This window comes from Perognathus longimembris, chromosome 6, assembly GCF_023159225.1.
Source record: "Perognathus longimembris pacificus isolate PPM17 chromosome 6, ASM2315922v1, whole genome shotgun sequence".
NCBI lineage: Eukaryota > Metazoa > Chordata > Mammalia > Rodentia > Heteromyidae > Perognathus > Perognathus longimembris.
Genome location: NC_063166.1, coordinates 2,460,007 through 2,487,865, shown reverse-complemented (window position 1 = coordinate 2,487,865; position 27,859 = coordinate 2,460,007). Strand labels below are relative to the sequence as shown.

The window sequence follows — 27,859 nt, the reverse complement described above, 5'->3', positions numbered from 1 at the left end:
AAGAAAAAGCCAGACTAACCGGAAGTGTTACTAAGAAAAATCCAGACTAACGGGAAGTGTTATTACTAAGATAAAGCGATACATTCAGTGAATCAGGTCCAGGTAGTCTCTGAAGAAACTGTTACAGTAAACACTTTAAACTCTGGAATGCGAGTATTGCACAGTTAGCATACACGACACCTACAAAGCTGCTGAGACAGTAGCGGGTCCAGAGTAAGAAATCCGAATGTACAAGCCGGTCCACAATGACTTTCAATACGGGGCTATTAAAATACCTTGTTAATCATAAAAATACTTTACTATGTACATGTATACTGTATAAACTATGTGCCACGGAAGGAGGCGCTGGCCTCTGGCCCCCGTGGCCAGGACCAGGCCACACAGCAGGGCTACTGTTTGGTCTTCAGACCTGAGCGCGAGCTGAGCCTCGGAAGGGCAGGGCTCCCCTGCTCAGGGCTACTTGGAGGGGCCAGAGTCGGCTGTGCTCCCCCCATCCTTCGCCCGCCTCCGGAAAGCCGAGCCCAGCAACTCTGGGCATTCGCACTGTTCGCTGGCAATTTGGTTACATTTCACCATGAGACTGTAGTTCACCTCGTCCGTTATGACGCTGTCCTGCTTGTAGTCAGGATGGTTCGCGATGAACTCCCTCATCCATCGGGCGACAGTCATCAGTTGTCCTGCCAAAGAAGCAGAGCTGCTCAAAACCCCGTCCACAGCCCTCTGAAAAGCAATGCCTAGGGCCTGCCGGCGAGCCACAGCAGGGCTGGGAAGATGTCACCTCTGCGTTGCAACAATTCCTCCGGGAAGCCTAGGTGGCAGGCAGGCAATGGGGACAGTTCCTCGGCGCCTGTTAGATGCCAGCCATGTGCCAGCACGGCCAGCTCTTGCGAGGCTGAGGCCGACGCTGCCCAAAGTGCAGGTGTCCCTGCCGTGGCCAGCGGGAAGCCGTGGCCTCTCAGGGCTGCCGGGGCCTTGGGGTGGTGATGGGGTGACTTGGGGTTCAGCATCCCAGGAGGGTCCCCACCAGGCCCAGCCGAGGTGACCCATCTCCTTGAAGCTAGCAAGGGTGTCTTCGGGATGTGCCGGGGACAGAGGCGTCTGGGGACAGGACGGCCCCGCCGGCCGCCAGGCCTGGCACGAGGCTGTGGCGCTGTCCCCACCGCCGGACACGCACGCCCAGCTGTGTCAGCAGGAGCTCCCGCCGAGCCCGGGCTCGGCACAGGGGGTGGAGCAAGCGCGCAGCTAGGGACAAGGAAAGCGGCTGCGTACCGGACGCTCTCTTCTTGATGAGCTTCAGGTAGTTGAGGATGCTGCACCTGGTGTCCACGTCCACCTCCATGTTCTCCAGGTAGGAGTTGAGGATGGGGATGAGGCCGGGGAACACGCCTTCCTGTGGGACAGACAGTGTGGGCGGCCGCCCGCGGGGCTCGGGCGCCCGGCCCCCCCCCTCCCCCTCCCTACCTTGCCGTTGATGATGGTGTCGATGCTCATGAGGCCGTACTCCTCGGCGGCCAGCTCCGCGCTGCTCGGGGTCTTGCCGCAGCCGTCCACCACCGCGTGGCCGCCTGCGCACCAGAGCACAGGCCGCGGCGTGAGCGGCGGGCCCGGCCTGCGCCCACCGGAGCCCCGGGGCCGGTCCTACCTTTGCAGATGTCCTTCCTGAAGTAGAACAAGCCCTGCAACACGGCATCGCGTCTCTGCGCTGTCTTCATGTTCTCGTCAACCTGAGCGGAGAGGAGAATCACACCCAGGTCGCCACACGAGATCAAACAGAGGCGCCCAGGGCGGCGTCCCGCCCACCTGCGCCCACAGGCAGGCGGTGCCCGCTCGCCTCGCCCCTGCAGTCCAGACGGGCAGGTGGCTGGGGTCACCCATCCTGAGCACAGAGCTCTGAGAAACACACGAGGAAGGGCATCCACAGACCGCCCGCCCCCCAGCCCTGGCAGTGTCAGTGTCACCTTCGACAGGGGGATGAGGAAGTCTAGTTTGTAGGACAGGATCACCCTGGTGAGCAGCACCACAAACACCACGTACGCGGAGTTCTCAAAGTCTGTCAACTGCACCTAGACACGCAGACACGCGAGGCGTTCAGGGCCAGCGCCTCACCCCCCCCTCCCCCGCCGGCGCGCCCGGCCCCTCCCCTCGGCCTCGTCCCCCTCGGTCTGAGGAAGGTGTGGGGGGGTGGTCGAGCCGTCGGGGGCGGCCGCGGCCCCTCTGGTCCTGCCCGTGTCTCACCTCCATGGGCCGGAATTCCACTCTCCAGCCGATGTCTGAGTTTGGAGGAGGCGGCTTAAACCTCATTGTCTGCCAATTTGTGGACTGAATATTCTACGAGAAGAAAACAAGCAGCCGATGAGACGACTTGGTGCACCGAGGAAGGCGTCCCTGTCGATGCCCGACGCGCGTGCACTGACACACACACGAATGGTAGAGCAGAGGCCTTCTGGGCGGGCGTGCCCTGCAGGGAAGGGCCGCAGCGCGGAGCTCTACGGAGCAACTTGTCGTGCCGCCTATGATGAATTAATCTTCACTAGGCAAACAAGACAAAATTCTGAACAACCAAGTGTGGGCTTGAGGAAAGACTGTGAGGACTGTTTAAAAAGGGTGCTTGAGGCCTCTTGTAAATGTCCTCCGTGCCAGCGAAGGTGAGGAGAGGCAGGAGATGTCTGGTGTCACCAGCCCCCGGAAACAGCTCAAGGGGAGACGCACTGAAGACGAAGGGATACCTCAAAGTGGTCAGACTCGTTGGCATCGTCCATGTGTATTTTCTCTTCAAACAGGGTCAGTGGGTCTCTGATAAAGAGATGAGCGACGTGCTGGGCCAGGAGGTGATCAATGCCTGCAAGACAGACCCCGGGCCACTGAGAGGGCGAGGCTCTGCCCGGCGTGGGGGCACAGGGCTGCGGTGTCCTCGGCCTGCCATGCTGGGAGGGGCCAGCGGATCCCTCACTACCTACACAGCACCTGCGTGGACACTCATGTGGCCTGCACGCAGGGCTCCAAAGCAAGTCCCTGCCGCTAAGGGTCACGGAGACCTCAAGTACTTCAGGAATCGGAGAGACTTCCCACGGGCGACGGCGAGCACCGAGGGCTCCCTGAAGAGCAGCGGGGCAGGCAGAAGCCGCGCTCACCTTCCTGGAGGAGCTGCCCGTAGATCTCCTTGTCGATGGTCAAGTCAAGGTCATTGTATTTCTCCCCACACTTAGACAAGTAGCTGTCTATGGAATCGTACCGTGACTTGCTGATCCTGTAGTTACTGGTCTTCAGTGGCTAAACACAAAAAAGACAGCAAGTGCCGTATAGTGTGTTCTGAAAGTTAATACCCCAAGTAAGGATGTAAGAACACACTCGACACTAATAGTGTAAGCAGTGTGATTAGTTCTAGTTACACAGCATGGTGAGGTGAACACTTGAATAACGGCCTAAGGACAAGATCACACCCGTCAGCTCTGGCCAAGACTGCCACAACTACCCATGGCTGCCACGTTCCAAGCCCAAAAGAGTGTGGCGGTGGCTGCAGGCAGGCTGGATGGATGTGTGGTTTAGAGCGCTCAGCAGCGGCTGTGAGGATGCACGGGGCCAGAGGCAACCACCCGCCCTCACCCGGCACGGCCCCGCCCCCGAGAGCCACCTCCCACCCCGGCATGGCTCCGCCTCCCTCCAGCCACCTCAACAACCAGAGGCGTCCACCCGCCCCCTCACCTGGCACGGCCCCGCCCCCGAGAGCCACCTCCACCCCGGCATGGCTCCGCCCCCCCCAGCCACCTCAACAACCAGAGGCGACCACCCGCCCTCACCCGGCACGGCCCCGCCCCCGAGAGCCACCTCCACCCCGGCATGGCTCCGCCCCCCCCAGCCACCTCAACAACCAGAGGCACTGTCCAGGGGGACAGCAAAGCGCTCCCACAGCATGCAGAAGATGTGGGAAACTTGTCCTTCCCCTTTCCGTCCTCCCCACCTCCAGTCCTCGCTCCTCCCTGGTCCGGTCGTCCACAGAAGCAGAGATGACCCCCCAGCGGCAGTCGATGTCGGACACGTAGCCCCGGTAAAATGGAGACGCGGCACTCAATGCCATCTAGGGACAAAGGAAGGCAGCTCTGCAGGCCCCGCCCAGTCCCGCAGTTGGAGGGTGGGTGCCCGGGGCCCACACAGAGCTTTTACTCTCGGCAGGAAACACACCAGGGACGATCCTAATCCCTGGACTGTGCTCATGTACAGCATCCTGAGGGGAGAATGGCCACACCTGACACTTGGTGGGCATTTCACCAGCGCGGGAAGTCTATGGCACAGTTCCTGAGCTCCTTTTAAGTCAGTTCACTTCCGAGTGAAGCCTTAGCTGATCTTAACTACCCCCCCCCCCAGCAAATTCTGCCTAGGCAGCCTTTTCTTATTCACAATGTATTTAAAGTAAGATGTAATTCTACTTACGACAATCGGGCAGATAGTGGCCAACTGATCATAAAGGTATCTGGCTTCAGATATGCTGCAGGCTTGGAATGTCACCTGTTGAAGAATGCACGTTATTATTTGTTTTGCCAGTCCTGAGCCTTGAACTCAGGGCCTGAGCACTGTCCTTGGCTCCTTTTTGCTCAAGGCTAGCACTCTACCACTTGAGCCACAGCATCACTTCTGGCTTTTTCTGTTTATGTGGTGCTGAGGAATCGAACCCAGGGCTTCATGTATACGAGGCAAGCACTCTACCGCTAAGCCACATTCCCAGCCCCAAATAATTTGGTAGTTTCTTTTCTTTTGGTCAGTCCTGGGGCTTGGACTCTGGGCGCTGTCCCTGAGCTCTTCAGCTCAAAGCTAGCGCTCTACTACTTGAGCCACAGTGCCACTTGTAAGAATGCACATTATTAACAAGTCACTAGCATGTTCCTCACACCGTCACACCTGACAAGGGTGAGGGCTGGAGGAGAGGAGAGGAACCGGCAGCGCACCAATGCATGAGTCTTGTTTAAAAGCTGTCCTTGGCGAGGTGAGCTGGAGTCGGCACTTAACCGTGTCCGCTACTTGGGCTAAGCTTTGGTACTACAGGGCTTTGGCACTGCTAAGCAAGAACTGTTTTAGGAACACTGGCGATGGTGTGGTGGTAGCCGGGGGCAGGAGGAAGCCTGAGAGCAGGGAAAGCCGTGCATGCCCCTCTGAAAAGAAGGCTGTGGGCGCTGCCTGGCAGGACTGACAGTGAGGGGCGACCTGGGACAGGAGACGCCGGACACGTGGGCTTGTGAACCCAGGGCGCAGACACAGAAGTCCTCCAAGATGTCGGAGCGGCTGTGCTCAGTGCTGGCCCAGAGGTGATGTCAGGGTGACCACCCCGGGACACCCCAGGTACAAAACCTCACCCGCAGGGTAAGCGAGGCAGACAAGAGACCACCTAACTGTTAGCACAAATCCTCCGAACCAAATGCCCCAAGGAAGTAAGTGGATAAACCCGTGCAAGCCCCTCCCCTGCCTCCTGTGGGGCATGGCCGCGTGGGGCCGGGGCCGTTGGTTTGTAGAGCACAATCGTCGCGTGTTGGCGGAGGAAGTACTGATGCACCGAGCTGAACTACCAATGGCTGACTGACTGCCGACCGCCACCGGCCTCCACGCGCTGGTCCCAGCGTTCAGCGAGAGCCCCAGCTTTGCTTTGGAGCAGCTCATGGCTTCTGCGGGAGGCTCTCGCTCAGAGCCCCGTCCTCCCCCAGCCGTGGGGCCGACACGCCGGCCTCCCCAGACAGGCTGATTCAACACGGGGATCGAGCCCTTATCTGCGTCACCACCGTCCGGAAACACGAGTTCCAAAGGGAAGGAACACACCCACAAGTGTGGCAAGGATTCAAAACTGACGAGGAAACAGGGTCACCTCAGGCCCGTGAGCCAAGACCCAGCCCCGAGTGCTGACCGGCCACGTCTCAAGTTCCTGAAGGAACGAGGACGGCAGAGGAGAGGGTGGGGACAGAGATGCGAGGGGACACTTGAAAACCAGGATCCCCAAGGCACTCACGGGCGTGCGAGGCCAAGGGCCCACTGTCCTCCACACGCGCGGCCGGCGCGTTCTGCTCAGCGAGGACCTCCCGTGTACTTAGGCCCACTGTGGCTTTCAGATGCTGTAATACGCGGCGAGCGGGGCTTTCCTAAGAGACCACCACAAACATTTTGTTTTCCAGTGCTGTGATTGGCTGCTCTTAGAAATTTATACCCAAATCCTGGAAAAGCCAACCCTAGAAATGACTGCGTAAGAAAAGCAGCAACTGGAATGTGATAGTTCTGTTTGTAACAGAAACTTAGGTATTTTAAATAAATTTAGTAACTACCTTCCTTATCTGATAGAGCCCACAGAACAGATAACGTTACCCCTGTGGCTAAAGGGAAAGGAACAAGCCCGTTTTTGTTCTGGAAGGAGGGTACGGATAGAGAGAGAGCAGGGCTTGTCACATACAGTAGAGCCAACAGGAAACTGACAACGAAGCACATGTTCCAAGGCGCCAGTTCTGAAGCCCCAGGGTTTCCTTGGGGGACAGCCCTCTGATAACAAGCCACGGATGGACTGGGCACTAAAGGATTTTCTCTCTTGAGACACAGTCTTGTTATGTAGCCCAGGGTGGCCTGAACTCTCTCTCTCTGTCTCGGCCTCCCAAGTACTCCAATTACAGGTGTGTGTACTAGCACACCTCACCTGGGATTCCAGGCGTGCACTATCACACCTGGCTCACGAGCTGCGAATCTGAATGTGCAAAGATGCTTTTTGTTTTCAACAGTAAATCTTTAAGTAAAACTTAAAAATTACTTTGAGATTACTTTTCTCTATAGTTTCTATTGTTCTACAAGTTACACAGCACAGGATTGTTTCTGTGGTTATTTGTGGAATTCGTTGCATTTACATTTTACATACTCTGTATTTGTGACAGAAAGACTGTGTTCATGACATGTTGTTGGAAAAATTAGCACTAAATGTACAACACAAAGCTTAAGAGCAATGTACCTTCACCACAAAATGGCTGGTCAGGTGCCACTGGAACTCACTCTGTGCAGAACTGGTGTCCAGGGAAAGAGCCCTCTCCCTTGGGAGTGAGTTGTGTTGTTTGCACACACAGTGTTTTGAGGGAAAGAACGCCCCTTGTTTTGGGGAAGGAGTGTGTCCGAGCAATCGTGCTTCCTTGGCAGAATACGATTAAAGCAAGAAAAGCCCATGAGCACCCTGAAAGCACTTACACAGCTCTGAAGCCATGGGCTATCATGAGCTTCCATTGTAATTAAGACAAAGAAACTCAATAACTGCAGCTAAAGTAAAAAATTCTCATTTTGAATTAAGTGTGGCTTTTCCTAAGGAAACTTACAGGCCTGTTTATTTTGAAGGCAGTATAGCTTTTACTACCAGTAGCGTCAAGAATAACAGAGAACGACGTTTCCCTTTGCCGCAGTGCAGGTAACAAGTCAGCATGGAGACGGGCACGGCCCTCGCGTGGGCCATGGTTTCATCAATACTCAGGCTGGAGGGATTTTGCCAGCAGGTGCCTGCACAGGCAGTGGCTTGGGCAACTCTGGCTGGCTCGGGGTCCGGTGGCCGCGGGTTGCAGTGCATAAGGCCCCCTGCGGGATCGGGGTTTGCCCGACACCCTCCTAAATGTGCTTCCTGAACTGCTGGGGATGACACATTTGTGACACTCTGTCTTTCCCTGTAGCCATCGGCTGGGATGGAGTCTCTTGAACTTTTATGCTTGGGTGGCCTCCTGAGTAGCTAGGACTACAAGCAAGAGCCCTTTGTCTGGCTCCGCAAGGACCATTCCTAACCAGCTGAAGTCAATACAACAGACACTGTCTCAGGTTTTAAGTCCTCAATGAGAAAGTTTACACATTGTACAGTTTCTACAATGATTCAATCAAACGAGGGCTCGCAAAAGATACACCCATTAATAAAGGCAATGAGATAAATCTGAGCTTGGAGTCAGACCTAGAAGGGGACCTCACTATAAACCCTGTTGTTAGATACATAGGAAAAATGAGGAGCCCCGAGTAAAGGGGGGTGGGGTGGGAGTTGATATGCATGGCAGGCCTCGCTTGCCGCAGGCTCTGGGCTCCCTCCCCCCACACCCCCTCCACGGGCAGAGGCTGCCAGCAGCACCAGGTGTCTCTCAGACCCTCTGGGTGACTTAGCCCAAGGCCAGGCAAGGGCCAGTTAAGTATTTATTCTTTCTCTATTGCTAGGTGGCCAAGTTTAAAGTCCAAAGAATTTTTCCCTTCCATCACAAAGCTACTGGAGCCCTTCCACAAAGAAAGAACTTTGGTACTGACCATGCATACGTACTTCCAGAACGAGAGGTCGGCTGCATGCCAAACAGCTTCCCCAGCTTGCCACTAGCTAGCAGTAAGACGCGCAACCATGGGACACGGGTTCTAGGCCGGTGGACTATGGGCCCCAGCTGTGCACTGTGCTGATCTGGGGTGCTAAGTCAAGAGGTAGCTTCAGAAGGACCTACTAAAATAATCTCATTTCTCAGCCCCTCTGTACAACACCGTCACAGTAACAAAATTATTTTAAAGAAGTCTCATTTCTTTTCAGAAAGAATCCCAACTCCCCCATCTACCTAACGCAGGCGCGCTTGTTAAAGCAGAGTCTGAGCCGGTCTGAGTCCCGGCCGTACCTGAAGGCAGCAGTTGCCCATCCCAAACCCCATGGCGTCCATGTAGATGTGGTCGGGCTGGGCTGCCTGGGCCGCCTCCTCGTCAGGAAACGTCTCCACAAATGGAGACGGCGTGTTCTTGTCCTTAAATACTGCATTGTAAGAGGGAAGGACATGGCTGAGAGTCAGTTCAACAGTTCAGCAACTCTCCCCCTCCCCTCCCCTCCCCCCTCCCCAGCGCCCCTCGCAGCCCTAACTTACTTGGCACATTGATGACAACCTTTTCTCCTCTCCTATGCCGGATATTTCTTGTTAGGGTACTAAAACAGACAACCAAACTTCATAAATGTCACCCAAGAACCACCAGGCAGGAGAAGAATTTCACCACACAGAAATGAACTGATGAAAGTCCTCCTCAAGTGATACGACGAGCGTCCACAGACAACGGCGCCCGTTCCCGGCTCCCTGCCGGGAGAGCAACCCCTGCACCATTCATTCCATGGCGCCCGCCGCTCTTTCCAAACCATGGTGGGGCTCGCCGTTCCCAGCCTTCCCTGTGGCAACTTGCGGCGGCTCTCAGTGTGCCTTTGGAGTCACACCTGTGACTGTACGCGCTCCTCCTGCAAGGCTCTGCTCCAGTCAGCTCCGAACCCCCTCTGCTAGGAAGCCTGCGTCACCCCAACGTCAGGCAGGAGCACTCTACTTTCTTCAAGGGCGGTCTCTGGTGCTGCCACCTTCTGTTATCTGTCATAATGTCCTTTTTCTTACAGCTAAAAATGTTTATTTCACTTTCAACATGGGAACTGTGTTTATAAACCCGCGTTACCTCCAAAGGCCCCCCGCGCAGAGCAGACGCAGTACTTAGGAACAGAATGACCACTGCAGGGCCCAGCACCCCGCGTGGCATCAGGGGCCTTTGCTCAGGGTAGGTGAGCACAAGGTACAAAGCCAAACTCAAGCTGGTGCAGGTCCTGAAGCAACTTAAAACCTAACAAACGACAGCTAACAGCCTGAGCAGTTAATAGGACAGAAGGAAAACTGGACCTACGAAACAGACCGGAACCTTACATGTTTTATGTTACTGTCATGGTACACACCGTAATCATAGAAACAATGGTAATTTAGAAGGGAAGAAGTGGGAGTAACGTGTGATTTAAAGAATCTGCTCAGCCACAAGAGGACAATGCTAACTTAATGACTTGGAAGATGACTTGGGGAGGGGACAGCTTTGGATGTTAGAAGCGGCCTCCAGGTAGCGGTGGCCCATGTCTGTGGGCAGAGTGTGTGCGGTTAGGAAGGCACAGAATGTCTAGGTCTAGGTGCTCATGTCTGCTGAGGCAAAGAAGGGGGACAGGGTGTGTCGACTCAGACCAACTCACCTGAAGCGGGGGTGCTTGTTTATTGCTTCATCTGGGAAGAAGAGGGACTTGGAGGCGCCTCCTTCCACAGGGTTGGGTTTGTACTCAGGCAGTGTGAACCCAGGACAGCCTAATCTACAACAAATCGAAGAGCTGAATAGATGGGAGCCATCTTTGGGAATGAACTGCCTGGAGTCTTGCCACGCATTGCCGTCTGTTAAAATCACGTCGTTTCAGTGTCCTATAGGCCGTCTCTGTGACAGTCCCCATGCCCTCACCGACTATGACGCATTTACCAGGCTCTCCGAGGACTGGCACCTGCAAGTGATGTCCCTGGTCTTATGTCAGGGGCTGCAGGTATGCCCCTCGTGGCCAGGGCGTGCTCCTTCCCAGCTCTGAGCTCTCGGAACCCACCCCCGCCCTGCTTTCCAACGGGCTTCCCTGCACGTAGACAGGGTCTCCCCGCTGCCACCTCTGCAGGCCGCCTCGGAACCCACCCGACATCTCCCCTGACCTGGGCGGGCTAACAGAGCGCTGCCACACTGTCCAGACTACACCTCCCTTCTGCTCCCCAGCTACCCCATTCAGCGGCTGGGGTCCAGGGCTCCAAGGTGGGGGACAGGAGGCTCTTGGCAGGGTTTCTGTACCCCGTCTTTCATGTGGGGGAGCACCTGCTGGCTGGTGGCCACCTGTGAGCCGTGGCATGGGGCAGAGACAGGTCCTTGCCGCCGCACAGCCCAGCGCTGGCCGGCCATGGGTGCTGAGCGCCGGCATTTCCGTCGTAGGCAAGGTTAGTCAAACAGCGACACGACCGGCTCCGAGCTGTCCCCAGGGGGCTACACAGCCTTCCCACAGAGCACTCCTGCTCCCCGCGGCACACGGGAGGCAGGCTTTTGATGCAGTCCTGGGTTTGAACTCAGAGCCTCACCCGCCAGGCTGGCAACTCTACCACTTGAGTCACTACTCGGGCGAGCTCACTGCTTAAAAAGGCAAGTGCTCCACAGAGAGAGCCCTTGTCAGCTGAGGGGTGACATAGACGGGTTAACCCAAATACTTTATTTTCTGGGCTGAAAGAATGGTCACTGTGTATCAACACTACATATTCTTATATTTTAAAATATAAAAACACAGTCTGGGGGGCTGGGAATGCGGCCTAGTGGTAGAGTGCTTGCCTTGTATATATGAAGCCCGGGGCTCCAGTCCTCAGCACCACATACACAGAAAAAGCCAAAAGTGGCACTGTGGCTCAAGTGGCAGAGTGCTAGCCTGGAGCAAAAAGAAGCCAGGGACAGTGCTCAGGCCCTGAGTCCAAGCCCCAGGACTGACAAAAAAAAACCCACAAAAACAAAACCGGTCTGATTTGTGTCAAAATCTCTGTCCTCTTTTAATTTGCTAAGTGAAATATATAATATTCCTAGTGTTCAATGGGAAAAAGGAAACTGTAAAAAATTGGATTCTGAAGTTCAATAGAAGTTATCAAATGAACTCTTTGGTTTTCTTGTCTGCTACTTGTTGTTCCTTCCAACGGCAGCCATGACCCTCCCCCTGCCCTCCCCCCTCCCCTCCCCAGGATTTGCCTGCTGTTTTCATTTCCACCATACACCTACCACTGTGTCCCTGCGCTGCAGTCCATCTTGGGCCACAAAGCAAAACGGTGGCACTATCGAGCCTTCCGGAAACCTCCCAGGCTGCCGCGGCTCTGAGGGTGACGAGCGTGGTCCCCAGGCCCGGAGCTCTGGCGCGGCTCTCCAGGCGAGCTGGGCTGGGCACTAACCTGGGGAAGGACGTGATGGTGCACAGGGCCTGGTTCTCTCCCAGCACCGAGGTCGCCTCCTGCCGCCGCTTCCGCATGTTGTCCTGGACTGTGTTGAATTCGGACATGGTCCCCCCGTAGGGCTGTCCTGGGGTCCCCTCGATCATGTAGCTTCCGTACTCGGGCCTCCAGAGGGTAGGGTGACTGCGGAGAGAAGATGCCGCTTCATCTTATTCTTACTTTACACCCACATTAGCGTTATTATAGAGGTGATGTACGGAGGGACCACAGTGGCATGGGCCCCTCCCTCCCGTCTCCCACACAGGCTGCAGTGGTCACTTTCCTCGGTGTCCAGTGAGCTCCACTGCTGCACTGTTTCACCTTCATCTTTTGCTGCAGCATTCTGGAGTCTGTGTTAGGACCGGGGGCATGGCTCAAGCGGTGGAATCCCTGACTGGTGAAAGTCTGAACCTCAACACCACCACCACTACCACCACCAAATCTAGAACTTGCTTAAAAGAACTTCAAGGCCGTGAGGTATAAACAAAGCTAAGGACTCCTTCATGAGGTTGCTGATTCTCCACAGTCTTCAACTACATAAGGACTGGAAGGTACCAGGTCTAAAACATTTACAAAATATTTAATAATGGCCTATGTTAAATGTAAGTATAGCTTATGTTTAGCTTATTGTACTGTATTAATATAGTAATACATTCAATCTCAACCACTTGGAGGTTTGCATTGTTATTATCTATGCTTTACGGGTGAGCAAACTGAGGCACAGGAGGTTAAACTTGGCTAAGGCTACTCAACTACCGAATAACCAGTATTTGAAGGCCAGGCAACTTGGAACCTGAGCTGCCACGACATTCTGCCTTCTACAAATCCCAGAAGAAATTCTGCTCTTCGTGGCTCTAAGATCTAGAAACACAGAATCAAGTGTTTAGCAGTCCGCTTACTTGGGGTTTGTCCTTTCCCCTTTCTCTTGCAGAGTTTCAAGAACATCTTCTCCAGACAGGACCAACTGGACTTTTTTATTTTCATGATCAAAAGATACCAACATGTATTCCACCTATTGAAAATAATAAGGGCGAGAACAGTGAGCATTCCCCAGACTCCAGCATTGCAAGTTTCAAAATACAGGCAGGGAAACATGAAGGCTGGATAGTCCCATCAGCTTTCACAACAACACTGAGGGCTCATTTGCGTAATCTGAAGCCAATGGAAGCCAATGTGCAAGGCAGGGTGAGGGTTCCTTCCTCAATCCTCTTCCCCTCTTTTAGGATTCTCCCAAAGAAGCCTCAGGGCACCTGGTGACGACTTTCAAAGCAGGGCAGTATAAACTGCTGTGGCAAGGAAGTTGTGCTTTTTACTTTTTTGCCAGGCCTGGGGCTTAGACGAGCACCTGAGCACTGTCTTTGGCTTCTTTTTGCTCAAGGCTAGCACTCTACTACATGAGCCACAGCGCCCCTCCAGCCTTTTCTGTTTATGTGGTGCTGAGGAATCAAGCCAGGGCTTCATGCATGCTAGGCAAGCACTCTACTACTAGGCCACATCCCCAGCCCAGAAGCTGTGTTTCAACTTACTTCTTGGGTCATCTGAATTAGAAACATGGCCACCTGGGAATATAGGCCAGGCAGATTACAATTACTGGCACCTCAGATTCTTTTACAATCCCACTACAAGGTCCAATTTTGGGGAGTTCTACTTGCAAACACAAATGTGGAGAAACTGTTATAGAGGTTTCAATAATTTAACTTTATCACAATTTAACTACATCACAAATAATTTAGCTTCCCATCTCTGAAACTGATTTTTACACCACAAGGCACAACAGTGCACTAATAACATCTGGTAGAATTTGTGTGAAAACAGTTATGTGCCAAAGCAAGACTCCTCTGAGTAGACAGAACAATTAGGACCTGCTTTTGTTTCCCTGCGATCACATTCTTTAGGTCACGAGAGTCAGCATGAACAGTGAAGATTATGAAGTGCGCTATGATCGAAGATAAAACATCCATTTTCCACATGAGTGCAGAGGTATGGAACTAGGTTACTCAGGCAAACCCGTCAACACTGCCTTTGCACAAGGCACCAAGACAGTGATGTAAAGAAGGGCAGGCCCCGCCCGCTTCCAGGACTAGACCATGGAACACACAGGGTTGTGACATATACTGCATACACTAGTATGCCTGAAACATGTGCAAGCGCACGCGGATAAAGGCAAGCGACTGCACACTGCTGTGGCCGGGTGCAGCACCTGACCTTGGCCCTCAGGCCGGGTGAAGCTCTCTCCGGGGCAGGCCCCTTGCCCATGGGGCCTGCCCGGTCTTGGATGGCATGCGAGCCTGCCTGCTCCACCACATCAATGGGAATGTAAAGAGATTAGCAAGAAACAAACTTTCAATGACCTTTCATTAGTCAGCTTATGGAGTATAGGGTCCAGTTAGAATTTAGTTAAGAATGCCTTCACAAAGGGATGTGCTCCTGTAACTGTATCAATGGACTGAGAACCATCTGGAAGCACCGCCCCCCCCCGCCCCCATGGCTGCCGCTGCCTGCCGACAGCGCCTGCAGACCTGGCACTGTAGCAGAGGACGCATGGCGGGGGCCTGGAAACCGGCCGTGTCCCCACAAGCCGAGAGACCTCTTGTCTTTAGGTGAGCCTAACAAGAAAGGGGGTACCATGAATTTTTCATATGCTGGATCCTAATCTTTCCGCCCATCATGTAAAAGTAGCTTTGCTTTCCCCTTTTCTAGGGACAAAGGGGCTGGAGTGGTCAATTCAGTCGCCCAGGGCTCAGGTGCTGGCTGGGCTTTGCTCCCGTCCCTGCTTCACCTCCGGATGTCTACGACACCCTGTGCTAGGACCTAAGAGGAGGCCCATCACGGTGAGTCCGGTGGTGGAGGGTCACAGTACCGGCTGTGCTGGGGAAGGGAACTGCAGATCACAGGGTGAGGAACAACGAAGAGTCCCTAGCATTTATCTATGTCCTAAATGAGCAAGAACCAGTGGTGATTACAGAGGACGCTGACAGGAACTTCTCAGCATTTTCTAGTTTCGTTTGTTTCTGTTTTCCAATGGAAATCCTTAGTTTTCAAAATCATCCTTAGCCATGAGGCAGGCACTGGTAGCTCATCTTTCATCCCTGCTACTTGGGGGACTAAGAATGGGAGGTCCAGGGTTTGAGGCCAGCCCAGGTAAGGACTGCATCCCAATGGGAAGAAACTGCTGAGTGGCTGTGAACCCAGGTAGGACGGAAATCATTAAAGAGCAAAAACCAGGGCTGGAGGCACGGCTTAGGGGTACAGCACCTCCTAGCAAGCATGCAGCCTGGAGATCCAACTTCCGCGTTGAAATAAAAATAAATTATTCTTAGCCTCAAGTTTAAAGCACAGCCTGTACAGCAAGAGGACAGCACAACAAAAGGACAAAAACCTCAGACTCACTCTGAGTTTTAATATCAGCCAAATGGATGACATTTAAAATGTTAACAAACCAGACTCTCAATTAGAGAATAATCACCCATAATCTCATTAAGCAAACAAAACAGAGAAACATCAGGACATTTGCCACAGAACAAGGAAGAACAGACCTGCTCTTCAGTTCTGCCAGCGGAGACTCTTGTGACCATTTTCCACTCAGATTTAAAGCTACGGTGAAGTGCTAGGCCTCCAGTCCTCTGACTTGTTCCCCGAACTCCTTCCTACTTTTTCTAACGTCAGTGCCTCACCACTCCAGTATTTATCATGTTTATTTCCAATTCTAGTTCATACAGGCACCCAAATAACTACACCCTTTAGAACCAAACGAGGATGATTTGGTTCAGTAAACTACCCAATTAGCAGTAACAAAAACATTTCTGAGACTTGTCCTTTGCTAAACTTCCTTCTTGCAATGAACATGAGGATGAGAGGGAGAAAAGAACATGAAAGCCTGTAAAGCTCAACGCCGGTTTTAAGGATTAAAATGTCCAGTAGTCCCTTACCTGAGGTTTTGCATTCTGTGGTTTGAGAGACCTATGGTCCAAAAGTATTCATATTTCTGAATAAACATTTTGAGAGGTCACAGTCCACATACCATTATTACTATCCTTACTAGTTACTGCTGTTATTCTCTCTCTGTGACTAATTTGTAGCTCAAAAAAAATTTTTTTTTTGCCAGTTCTGCGGCTTGAACTCAGGGCCTGGGCACTGTCCCTGGCTTCTTTTTGCTCATGGCTAGCACTCTACCTCTTGAGCCACAGCGCCACTTCCAGCTTTTTCTGTGTATGTGGTGCTTGAGGAATCGAAGCCAGGGCTTCATGCATGCTAGGCAAGCACTCTGCCACTAGGCCACATTCCTAGCCTTAAATTAACCCTTATTATAGAAAAACACAGTATATAGGACTAGATACCATATACAATTTGCCAACAACTGTGGCGGAGTTGTGTGTGTGTGTCTTGGGGCATGCCCCCCCCCAGGATAAGGGGGGACCACCATGTCAGCTTTTGAACCCTGACTAGTGCACACATACAAAATTCTGGAAGTGCATACTCAGAGCACCCATTGTAAATAGGTTGCAGGATGAATAATCAGTGTTGTGTGATTCACGTCTCATCTTGGAAATAACAGCCACCACAGAGATCTGCCTTTTCTTCACAGCGCGCAGGTGACACTCCCTACAGAACCTATTTGACTCAGTTACTTTTACATGGCCCCAAGAAAAGACACAACCATGTTACAAACCCCTCCTACTTAAGTGTTCACTTTTTCCGTAAGCGAGGACCCTTCATCTGTTGGTGTTTAGCCTACGAGTGAGTCTAGGACAGGCCTACTGACTGTTGACATGAGCTCTACGGTGTTGCTAGGAGCCTAGACTCAACTCATACAGCACTGGAAGCACATTTGAACAGGGTGAGATGCTTCTTGTTCATCTGATATCAGACCAATTAGGAATCTTAATTACAAGTGATGTAAGAACTCAGTATAATGTCTAAAGAGTAGACATGCAGCAAAATATATGGTATTAAGCATGTAAAATAAGTTAATGTTAGTATTCAAACTTTGATTTTTGAGATACTAAGGATTGCCTCCAGCTTACTAGGCTACTGAGCCATGCCTCCCGTGCTGTTTTCCACTGAGGACAGAAATCTTGTTTCCTGCAAGGGCTTGGGAACTTCTACTCACCTACTCTGGACTTCCCATCACTGTTGGAATGACAGGCATGTGCCACTGTGTCTAGTATCCTTCTGTGGAGATGGGATCCCAAAGACTTTTCTGCCTGGGCTGGCCTCAAACCTTGATGCTCCCAATCTCAAGTGGATGTGATTAGAGATGTGAGCTACCTGCACCTATCAGTATTCACACTTTTAAAGATTCATGTTAAGTATTTAATTGTTACTCACCAGAAGTTAAAAATATTTCCTTTCCTAAGCTTTATACGGCTTGACATTCCACCTTGAGGGTAGTTTCTGGGAGCTTAGCGTTTGACGTATGTAGGTAAGGCATTTTTATGAAACACTATTTCTTAGTTCTCTTCCCCAGAGGTGAAAATGTTCACAGATAATTCTGAAACACTCAGCACAGTCACGGGCACGTCTCATTCAGGGACAGTTTACTCTGAGGAAGTCCTTTGTCCACCTGCCCAGTGCCTGGGTGGGGCACCAGGTCTGGATGGGGAAAGTCCTTCCTTACCCTGTGGGAAGGTCAGAGAGGAAGCCAAGGCAGTGTCCAGAAGAGGGGGCAGTCAGGGCAGGTCCCCAGTCCTCCTACTCAAGTTTGGGGGTCAGGACCTCATCCTCCATCCCACCACTGGCTCTTTCCACTGGCCTACCCAGTTGTTCTAATTCTCTTCTTAGAACCACCCGCTGCTCTTCAGAGACCCGTTTTCCTCTTTACACCAAGTGCTGAACCAGCCCACAGCCCTGGGGCGCCAGCTCTACCACCCAGCGAGTAGATGACTGCCCTCTACGCACACGGTTCTGTTCTGTGTCTGCCCCCCACAGAGGGCTTGCCAGCAGGTGCTGGCGACTCGCCAGGCATGGGTGGCTTGTCCTCAAGGCTGCCTGTTAACTACAGAGGCAGTAAAACACAGGATGGTAAATTATCTGTGTGAACTTTCAAAATGGCCAAACCGCTATACGTGCGCACAGCAGCCTAATATGGTCTAGGAACGCCAGCCACTTCACAGAGGAAGTGCACTTAAGCTTAAGCCCCTGGAAGGGACTGAGACTCATCTACAGATCGCCTACAGACCCTCGGACACAAACACAACCCAAAGGATGCCCTATGTAGCACTTCTGCTAGGGGCCGCTCTGTCTTCAGGGCCTCTGTGCCCACGATGCAAGGTGCTCCAGACTTGTTTCCTCATGTGCTAAAACACAAACAGTGAATGGTTCGGAGTACTCTCCCACTTCCATCCCTAGCACACCAACCAGCCTTGGAGACCCTAGTGGTGCCAGCCGCAGGGCCCATGGTCATGCAGCAAGAGCCTTACCCAGACCCCACGAGCAGCTGTGTGCGTCCAGCACAGATGTGATAAAACGGGACAGGGCTCCAAATCTGGCTACCTACCTGGTTACAGCACCATAAATGAGAAGCACAATTTTGGGGCATCAGTAAGTACCAAGTAAAAAGCCTACTGTGATTTTCCGTTATTTCATATGGATAGTGATATTTTAAATGGGTAATGGTTAAAACGTTACATTAAACTGCCCTATGTCACAAAAAGGAAATGTTTTAGCTGTTTAAAGTGATACCCAATTCCTAAAACAGTCAATGTATTTTGGAAAAAGAGCCTTACTCTCTCCACTCCCCAAATCGAGTCGCACTACAGAATCACAGGGTACACTCCAGAGGAAACGTGGAGTTTTAGAGGCAAAATTAACATGGCCTGGCCCTGGCCTGGCCTCCTATTATTGGTCTGTGGGACAAGAACGTTTTTAACACAACACAGAAATAAATAATGGGTTTCCCACATGACTTGGTACTTCCTTGAATCCTGCTGCCCCCAAGGGAAACACTCTCACAGGCCTTGGTTACTGCCAGGAGGCCCCTGTGAGAAACTGAGACTTCACCAGAGAGGCAACACACACGGGAGCTGCAGGAAAGCCATGCTGACTCTCGAGAAGGGAGAATGGTGGCGCTTTGACTAAACAAAGAAGACATGATGTTGAGCCCCTGGACACGTGGTCATTTAGGTACACAGTGCCATGAATGCAGATCTGTTTGTTGTGCTTTTGCATACAGCACAAGACATTCATTTTCTGGACCTCTGAACTTACGCTGGCTAACTTTTCCAACGTACATCACGTTTAAGTTTTGGACATGCATGAAGCCAGGAGGCTCTCCTACCTTGCCCCCAACCTAGTTAGGAAGCACACTGGGTTACCAATGTGATGTTTGCGTTGGCCATTGGCATAATTCAGGCACTGTGCAATGGAGAAACCTGAGCCACAAGGCATTTCCTTTTAAAGAAACAATATTGTAAACAGAAGTAGTTCTTACCACAGAGCACCTGCACTTGAATACCACCCTGGGCTCCAAGGACGGCGAATTCCCAGGCTTTGTCAACAGTGTCCAAGTGGACAACAGGAAGAAGGAGGCATCCTAGTTCCAAGACACACGCCGCAAATGTCAGAGCTGGGCCCAAAGGGTAAGGGTGAGAGCAATCCAGAATCTGTGCAGTCCTCAAGGGCAGGAGCTCTTGTCCCAGGCTACAGAAGACTCTGCCCCCCACCGGGAGGCCGCAGCCAGGCAGGCATGGCCTCTGTTTCAGAGTCAGAGACTCCTACGGGAAGCAGGAAAAGCTCAGGCCGTGGTTCCTAGGAAGCAAATCACCCAGCAAAGACAGTGATGGAAAGTACTTGCTACAGAGCCTGAGAGCCAACACTAAGATGGGACTGTCACCCCACAATGCCATCTGTGCCCACAGGTTCCGGGCTCCTAGGATTACTACCCTCCCAACACCATGAGGATCTGAGCACACATCCTTAATCTCAGCTCAGCACAGCAGTATCAGGGCCCTAGTCCGGCAGGAACTAGTTCTGAACGTTCCAGTGGACCCAGCCAGGTGTGGAGCACTTTGACTAGCTAATTAAACTCTGTCCCTGCATGTCTGAAATCACACCGAAGGACAAAGGTCTCAAACAGCTCAGCCAAGTGCCTGACTTGGGGCTCTGGTCCCGGCCTGCTAACTATCCCGTGAGTTCAGCCTGGCAGGCCCTGCACTTGCGTTTTACAGGCCGGCCTGCCAGCGGCAGCGTGGAGGGCAAGCTCTGGTGCTCTGGACGAGACACGCCAAGCACACGGCAGTGCTCCGTTCTGGGCGCTCTGGTATGAGATGGAAATGCTCGGTCTGCACCTAGGGCTTGAAGACGCTGCTTGCATGCCCACCACTGTCCCCTCGTGTGTGCTCCCTTCTTTTCCTTCCCACTGCCATCTCCTCTCTGGTGAGAGCTCCTCCTATGGCAAGTATGGGCAGCAACAGGGAGGGGCGGGCCACGCCAGGGGCCTCTCGACTGGTCCACACTCCACTCTCTGTGCAGGGAAGTAAGGACACAGCAGCCTCACGACCTTGGCAAGGGCGAAGGCTCCGTAGTTCGGGGCCACTCACAGGTGGAACCGCAGGGCTTGATTTTTACAGGTCCTTCTATTTCTGTATCATCGGACTCCCTGCAGTGCAGCCTCAGCTGGGATTCGAGAACTATGCTCCAGGGAGCGAAGTGCGTGACCCTTGTGCTCAGAGAACTTTTGTTCACTTCCTAGTGCTTAATTGAGTAGTAGAGTCAATAGATACCAAGCCCTAAACAACACCTGGTTTGGGTGAGTCCAAGAGCGTTCGGAAGCGGAAGTGAAGGACGCGCATCCACAGACCCTCTCAGGCCAAGTCTGAGACTGAGAGTGCTCAGAGAAGGAAGTCTACCAGGAATTCGGTGTGCTCACTCTCTCAGCTTTAAGGTCACTGCTGTGATTCAGACGCTTCTACAACACTTCAGCGTTCACAGGCTCTTCAAGTCCTTTCCACCTTTGGGGAAGTCTGGAAACTCCAGTTCATGACTCCGTGGTTGATTCAATTCTTAAGTGTTCAGGGAAATGGTCATGGACTTTAATTCTGCTAACACGGCATTCATCCCCCAAAAAGGTATTAACTGAGTAAGAGAGGGAGGAGGGAAGGAAGAGGAGGGAGAGGATGAGCATATCTCTGGCAGGAGGTAAAAGAAACAACGGGCCTGGATCTGCATGGACAGTTATGCAACCAGGAACATCTGTTTTGGAGTTCTTTTGTAATCTTATTGTGGACAATCAGTTCAACTACCAGACCCTGACAGAACAATCAAGAAAACCCAAGAATACTGGAAGTTCTGTTAACTAGAGTGTCCAACAGAGTAGGACTACTGGCCAAACCAGCTTGCCGAGGACAGACCAACCCACACGATCAAGTTTTCAGTTACCCACACACATGTACCACACACAAGCTCTTAGGGCTGACAGAGCCTTTGCCCAGCATGTGCAAGACCCGGGCCTGGGTTCATTTCCAGGGCTGTACAGAAAGAAACTAGGTTTGCTCTTTCCCAAGTTCCTGTACTTCCAAGATGTTCCTGGGTTCCCAGGCCTTCCCATGCTGCTGCACTCTGCTGCAGCCCTCACCTCCATCACGGAGGCCCCCGGAAGCTCCGTTCCAGCCCTCACCTCCACCACGGAGGCCCCGGAGGGCTTCATAGCAGGCCTCCCCTGCCCCACTCCTCCTGCACAGAGCCGCTGCGTTGCCTTCCTGTCCCTCAAGTGTGTGTCCCCAGGCTGAGGCACGCGTGCACTTCCTCTCCCTGATGATCTCACCTTCCACGGTGCTTCCCAGACACCGCACTGTGGCCCCCAGGCTCCTCACTCCCCAGCGGCTGCTTCTCCTTCAGGAGTGCCCAACTAACATCCAAATAGTCCCCCAAGGGCCAGCCCAACATGGTGCTTACTCTCACAGTCCTCTGTGCCAGAAACCTGGGGAAGGCAGGCCCACTACCACGTACTCGCAATCCCACAGTCCTTCACCCCGGGAAGACAGGCCCACTACCACGTACTCACAATCCCACAGTCCTTCACCCCGGGGAAGACAGGCCCACTACCACGTATTCACAATCCCACGGTCCTTCACCCCGGGAAGACAGGCCCACTACCACGTACTCGGGCTTAGCTGGATCCTGCTTTACTCTCCAAGCCTAAACTGAATTGGGGACTTTGCCTGTAGTGACCCCTCCTACCCCACTTTTCATACCACTTCTAAAATGATCTGCAATAAAGATCCTTGTCTCAACACCATCTCTCACAGTACCCATATGGCCTACTAGAAAGTTCCTTAAACAGCTCAACTCTGGTGGCCTTCCTGGCCGTATCCTCTAGCCAGTCCATTCCTTGCTTTTACCAACGCCAAAGCTACAGTCACCAGCAACCTCTCAGCTTCAGGTACCTTCCTTCAGTCTCATACGTGTCCGAGCCCTTGCCTTGCCTTCTCTGCCAGAATCCCACTGTTACTAGGAAGAGCGAGCGCTTCTCACCACGCCGGGGTCTGTCTCCACCTGCTCCAGCCACTGAATTCTTCAAGAACAGAGTGCTTCTTTCCTTCCTACTCCCTCTCTCACCTGTTTTATACTGCAGTATATAGTGGCACTCAGGAAGTGCCTCCTAATTTAAAAGTACTGTACTCTACCATGGAAATAAAGCTTTTCATGTTTTGCCACATGTGAGTAAAACTTAAGTTTTTGTTTTTCTGAAGGAACAATTAGGAATCCTGTCTTGTTATAGAGAAGCTATAAAGCTCAAAAAGGTTTATGTAGGAAGCCAAAGACAACATTTTTGAAGTCAAATATATACGGCTTTATAATGGGATTACCTAGTCAGAAGCTACTGGAACATGTTGTTTCAGGAGAATACTGAAACTGGACAGAGAAACAAATCGTAACATTTCTCATAAGCATTTCCTGACTTTCCTAAATTGAATGGAATTTAGAGCACTTGGAAACAGCTCAAGTTGTGAAAAGCACTTGCCTAGCAATTGTAAGGCTGAGTTCAATCACTAGTACTGAAAAAAAGTTAAAGGACAGAACTATAAAATTCTCTAAAGATAATGTATTTGCGAGCACGTTGTTTTGTCTTTGCGGTCTTAGGATTTGAACTCCGGGTTCTGCACTTGGTAGGCTGGCATTCTACCACTTGAGCCACTCTGCTAGCCATGTGAACTTTTCTGCCTGGGGCTGGCCTCCAGCTCTCAGCCTGAGTAGCTAGAATTACATACAGGTGAGAGTCACCAACACTTGGCAAATTACCTATTTCCTTCTCCTTTTTAACTAGTCTTATACATGAGAATGTAGTCTGAAGCTTTGTGTCCTAAGATCACAGAACTTTCTGAGAGAAGGGCTTTCACTTTTTAAACTATAGCCAGTCATAAAATACAAACAAACATTCACCATAATCACAGATTGGAAAGTGACAAGTATTATTAGCAGGGACAAAGAACACCCTACCTTAGAAAACTTTGCTAAGCCAAGAGGCTAAGGCAAGAGGATCTTGAGTTTGAGGTCAGCCTTTACTACATGTCTGGTGAAACTCAGTCTCAAACGCAAAATAAAAACCCTAAGATCTGTGAGGTCCTTCCTCAGCAGTCCATCAGCATTGGAGGCCGGGCCAATGGGTTCTCACCACCTGCAGAGAACGAACCTTAACGTGGGGTAACATGCCTGACGCACATCTATGGACCTGCCTCGTGCACTGTATTGTTTATTTGTTTTGTTTTTGTTGCCAGTCCTGGGGCTTGGACTCAGGGCCTGAGCACTGCCCCTGGCTTCTTTTTGCTCAAGGCTAGCACTCTACCTCTTGAGCCACAGCACCACTTCCGGCTTTTTTCTATATACATGGTTCTGAGGAATGGAACTCAGGGCTTCATGTATATGAGGCGAGCACTTTACCACTAGGCCATCTTCCCAGCCCCTGCCTTGTACACTGTAAAAGCAGCTCCTGAAAGGACATTCCAGAACACAGCTCAGGGTCACTCCGGGGATACACAAAGTATCAGGCGCCTTACAAGGTAAGATTCACATACATCCAGTTCCAACAAGGTCTTTATCTGAACTGTGTGTGCACTGTGCAGTAGCGTGCTTTCCGTTACCGTGTGGTGGGCCACACACACTGCGCGGAGTCAGGGACATCTCATTCCTTCCACCACGGCCCATCCTAGCACCCAGGCATCAGAACCTGCCCTCCGGAGCGTCTGGAGGTGATCTGAGAACCAGCCTACATATAAGGTTCTCACAGGAAAATACTGTGAAGTTCCCACAAGCCAGCAGGCACCTCCATATCAACCTCAACACGTAACATAATCTGTTTTGAGACATACACCTTTATTATAAATTTTACCCAAATGACAAGCTGAGAGTCCAGGCCTCTAGTTTTCCAAATGAGGAAATGAAGTTCAAGGTCACAGGCAGTTGGACTTTGGACCAGAACCCAAACACATGGTTCTTTGTGGTTCCTAGTAGGCAGGTCTGATTCTATTTCCCCAGCACCAGGCTTCCTCCTGACCATATCAGTGCCCGGCCTGAGTGTTTTGTAAACCACAGCCCTGGGGGTGTGGTGTCCAATCATGAGAAGCAGAGTTGGTCTGAGGTGCTCGGTGCTGCCTATCGCATGCAAGGCACCACTGTGTGCGGCGGGGCCACCATCTCCCGGGAGCACCCTGCTCACCACGCCTTCCCCACTTTTATCTGCCCAGCCATTTCCTCCCATTTCCCCAGGCTCCACACACACACCTGCAGTGCTGGCTTTGACAACAGCACTGGGCACTCAGTGTGTGAAACAGCGAGTCCCTACAATGTGCAGAGCCTAGTCTGACCCTGGGCTTCTCTGCACAAGGCTCTTCTCAAGGAAGTCTTCTATGACTGGCTTTCAAGCACAACTGTAACTGCAAACCACAGGAAGGAATAAATGACATGCTACACACCCCTTTTCACACACACACACACTCAATGCAAAATTCTAATGCAACCATCTTTCTATGTGCAAGGAGGACCAATTTATCATGTGTGTTTCATTCTGCATTTAACAGAGACATAGCTCGCCAGTGTTTCCTGTGGCACTATTGACAACAGAGAAAAGACAACTGAGTACTGCCAAAGGAAAGGAAAGTTTAGTATATTGAAACGATGAAATATTAGCTGTAAAGAAGAACTCTTGAATATATGACTTCGATTAACCTTAGGTATAATCTAAGTGAAATAAACCGGTCACAGGACAAATACAGTACCGTTTCACTTATATATCTTAAATACTTAAGCTCTTAAAGTCTTCACAGAGTAAGACCATGGTGGTGGTGGGGGGTGGGGTGGTCACACTATGATATAAGAGTTCCTAACCAACTATGCAAGATGAACAAATCTTAGAAAGTGGCACAACATTGTTTCAGTCCTCCACAACTCTATCCAATGCTTAACACTTGTTAAGAAGCTAGAATGTATCTTAACCATTCTTAAGAGTAACAACAAAAATCCCAGAGAAATGAACTCCAGGAAACGGAAATGTTTTTTTTCTTCTTGGTTGTTTGTTTTCATTTTGTCTGTTCCTTTATCTATGGGGGTTAGGGGAGGCACAGAAATGCAGGGACAAAGGGTGAACAAATGCAGCAGTGGTGCTCACTAGACACGGTGTTGAAAATGAACTCTACAACTTGTGGGTGAGGACAGTAGGAAAAAATGGGAAGACAGCAAGGGAAGGGGTGACACTGTCCAAAAAGAAACGTGCTCATCATCTGACTTACATAAGAGTGGTCCCTCTGTACACAATCTTTATAAGAACAACAACAACAACAAGCCCAGAGATGTCACTGGAATTTTCTGAATCTGTTTTAATGTGCTGCGGCTTGCAGGTTGGGAAATGATACCTCTTTGTGGGATGACAACTTGGTGTCACACTGAGGAATAGAGGCTTGGCACATACCATGTACCACAGTGGTATAAACAGTGATTTGTACCTACAGGCTCAGGGAGAAGGATGAAGGTGGGGGGGTACCAAGGCCCCACTGAAGTGCCATTTCCACAATCTTAACTCATCCTCTGCCAGGTGGCCTATTTCCAGCTGGACTCTTGTCACTGGAATGCAGTAAAACATCAATTGATAGTCTGTATTTCATTTATGACAAAATATTTGGAACAAGGAATCTGAAAATGCAGTTTCAACAGTCACCAAGTTTTAGAGAACATCTCTGGCATGTTTTAGTATAATACTTACTAGAATATTATAAGTCCAAACTTCCCAATGGCATCTTTGATGCCTGACATCCCATCTCAGGAAGTGATCTTTTAAGATGGCTGGAAAGCTAAGCCTGGTTTTCTCCCCCTTATAGAAGCAGAAGACAAACATTGTATTTGATACTCTTTTCCACTCCCCTTAAGTTTTGGGAGAAGAGGTGAACCCTCCCTGGACCAAAGCTGTCTAAGTGAAATCCTCTGTTCAAGGCCCTACTTCAGCTCATCTTACTACAATTCAACACCTTCAAGTCACTGAAAAAGGTAGGTCTAAAAGCTTTTCCTGCCAACGGAAGGAATGGTTTTTAAAGCAGGAAGTCTAGGTAGGAGGGGGTCCCTGGAGTGAGTTGCTGTGTTCAAGTTTTCCTGCTCATGTCTTTTTGTCATGATGACTGCCAAAGACCACCTAGTTCTACTCAAATGTCAAAACAGGCACAAAGGAAATTCTAACTTAGAGTTGCTAAAGGATGGCTAGTTTTTGTACCATAATTCCACAATTACCTGATGCCAACCATACCAGGTTCAAAGTTTAGGCCCTAGGGCAACAGGTGACCAAGTTGCACAGTGTCCCTGGCTCTTCTTGGGTTGACATTTTCCTGTGACACATAATATACTAAACAACATGTAAATGTAAGGAGCAATAAACTTCAAACTGAAGGACTCTCACCATACACGCTGTAGCTCCTTTTCTGTCCAAACTGTGATAAAACTATTTCTGTGGACACATTAAGTTACTATCACTATTACTTCTCTGGTTGGGAAGAGTTCATTCCACTAGCAGCAGGAGGCAGGATTATCCAACCAGTTTTAGAAAGATTTTCTGCGGGAAGTAGCACATCACCGTTGAAACTTGGGCCAAGAGCAAAGAACTTTATCCCAGGGGATAAAGTTGTCAGAGAGGTCAACCACCTCAGACAAAATGCCCAAACCACTAAAACCAGAGAGGCTATCTCAAGAAACCATTTAATTTTATGTACTGCATATTCTTTTTTAAAAAAGGGAGGTGGACAAAAATCTTTGGCAGAAAGGAGTTCATTCCAATAAACGGGGATTTGGTATGTTGAGCTTCAGACTCTAGACCCCAGAGGGGCACCAAGTGCTGACTGAGGTGTAAGGCGGGGTCCCCCCCCCCCTTCTTCCTCCTCCTCCTCCTCCTCCTCCTCCTCGGGAGAAGGCTGTGATTAACTGCGCTAGTTATTTGTTCCAACGTGGGAAGTTTTGGGGGGAGAAGTTAAGGGAGGTTCAAGAAGACGCTGGGCGCCGGCGGGCAGGGCAAATGCCCGAGCGACTGCATCCTAAGAGGAGGAGGCCTGCGGGCCCCGGGTCCCAGCGCGCTCCGGGGGCAGCGTGGAGCCGCCGCTCCCTTCCCCTTCCCCTTCCCCAAGCTCACGCCCCCCGACCGACCCCAACCCCGGGCGCGATCGGCGATGGCCGAATGGAGGGAGACACCCCGCCCCCCCGGACGAGTGAGCAAGAGAGGCGCGGACACCCACAGCCCGGAGCTGGTCCGGGGCCGCCCGCAGCGAGCAAGGGGCAGGCCCGGCGGGGCCGGTGGGCGGGCCGGGCCCGCGCTCACCTCGTCGCCCCACTTGAGCACGTCCTTGTGCCGGTCCTTGACGGCGTGGTAGATGTGCAGGAACTGCAGGATCCCGTGCCGCCGCACGTGGTCGGCGTGGCGCTTGGTGTCCTCCCAGCTGAGCGGCGACCCCTGGGCCAGCAGCCCCATGGCCGCCCGCCCCTCCGCTCGGGGCCGCGGGCGGGCGCGGGCCGGACGCGGGCTGCTCCTCCCCGGGGACGCCCACGGGCCGCGGCCGGCGGAGGGGGCCCCCGTACGTTCCGGCTCCCGGTGGGTGGTCCCCGCCGCCCCCGGGGAC

At 51.8% G+C, this 27,859-nt stretch overlaps 1 protein-coding gene across 1 annotated transcript; it reads right to left on the bottom strand.

Annotated features, from left to right (window-relative positions):
* Positions 1–7: 7 nt before the first annotated feature.
* Gclc (glutamate-cysteine ligase catalytic subunit) lies at positions 8–27,859 on the bottom strand. The gene is made up of 16 exons (XM_048347612.1): positions 27,562–27,859; positions 12,677–12,789; positions 11,739–11,921; positions 9,986–10,099; positions 8,868–8,926; positions 8,628–8,758; positions 4,429–4,503; positions 3,959–4,075; positions 3,132–3,270; positions 2,727–2,839; positions 2,236–2,328; positions 1,959–2,063; positions 1,643–1,724; positions 1,462–1,565; positions 1,270–1,390; positions 8–677 (listed from the first exon to the last, which is right to left on the bottom strand). The coding sequence occupies exons 1-16, from the start codon at positions 27,709–27,711 to the stop codon at positions 457–459; spliced, it is 1,920 nt and encodes a 639-aa protein (XP_048203569.1). The 5' UTR covers positions 27,712–27,859; the 3' UTR covers positions 8–456.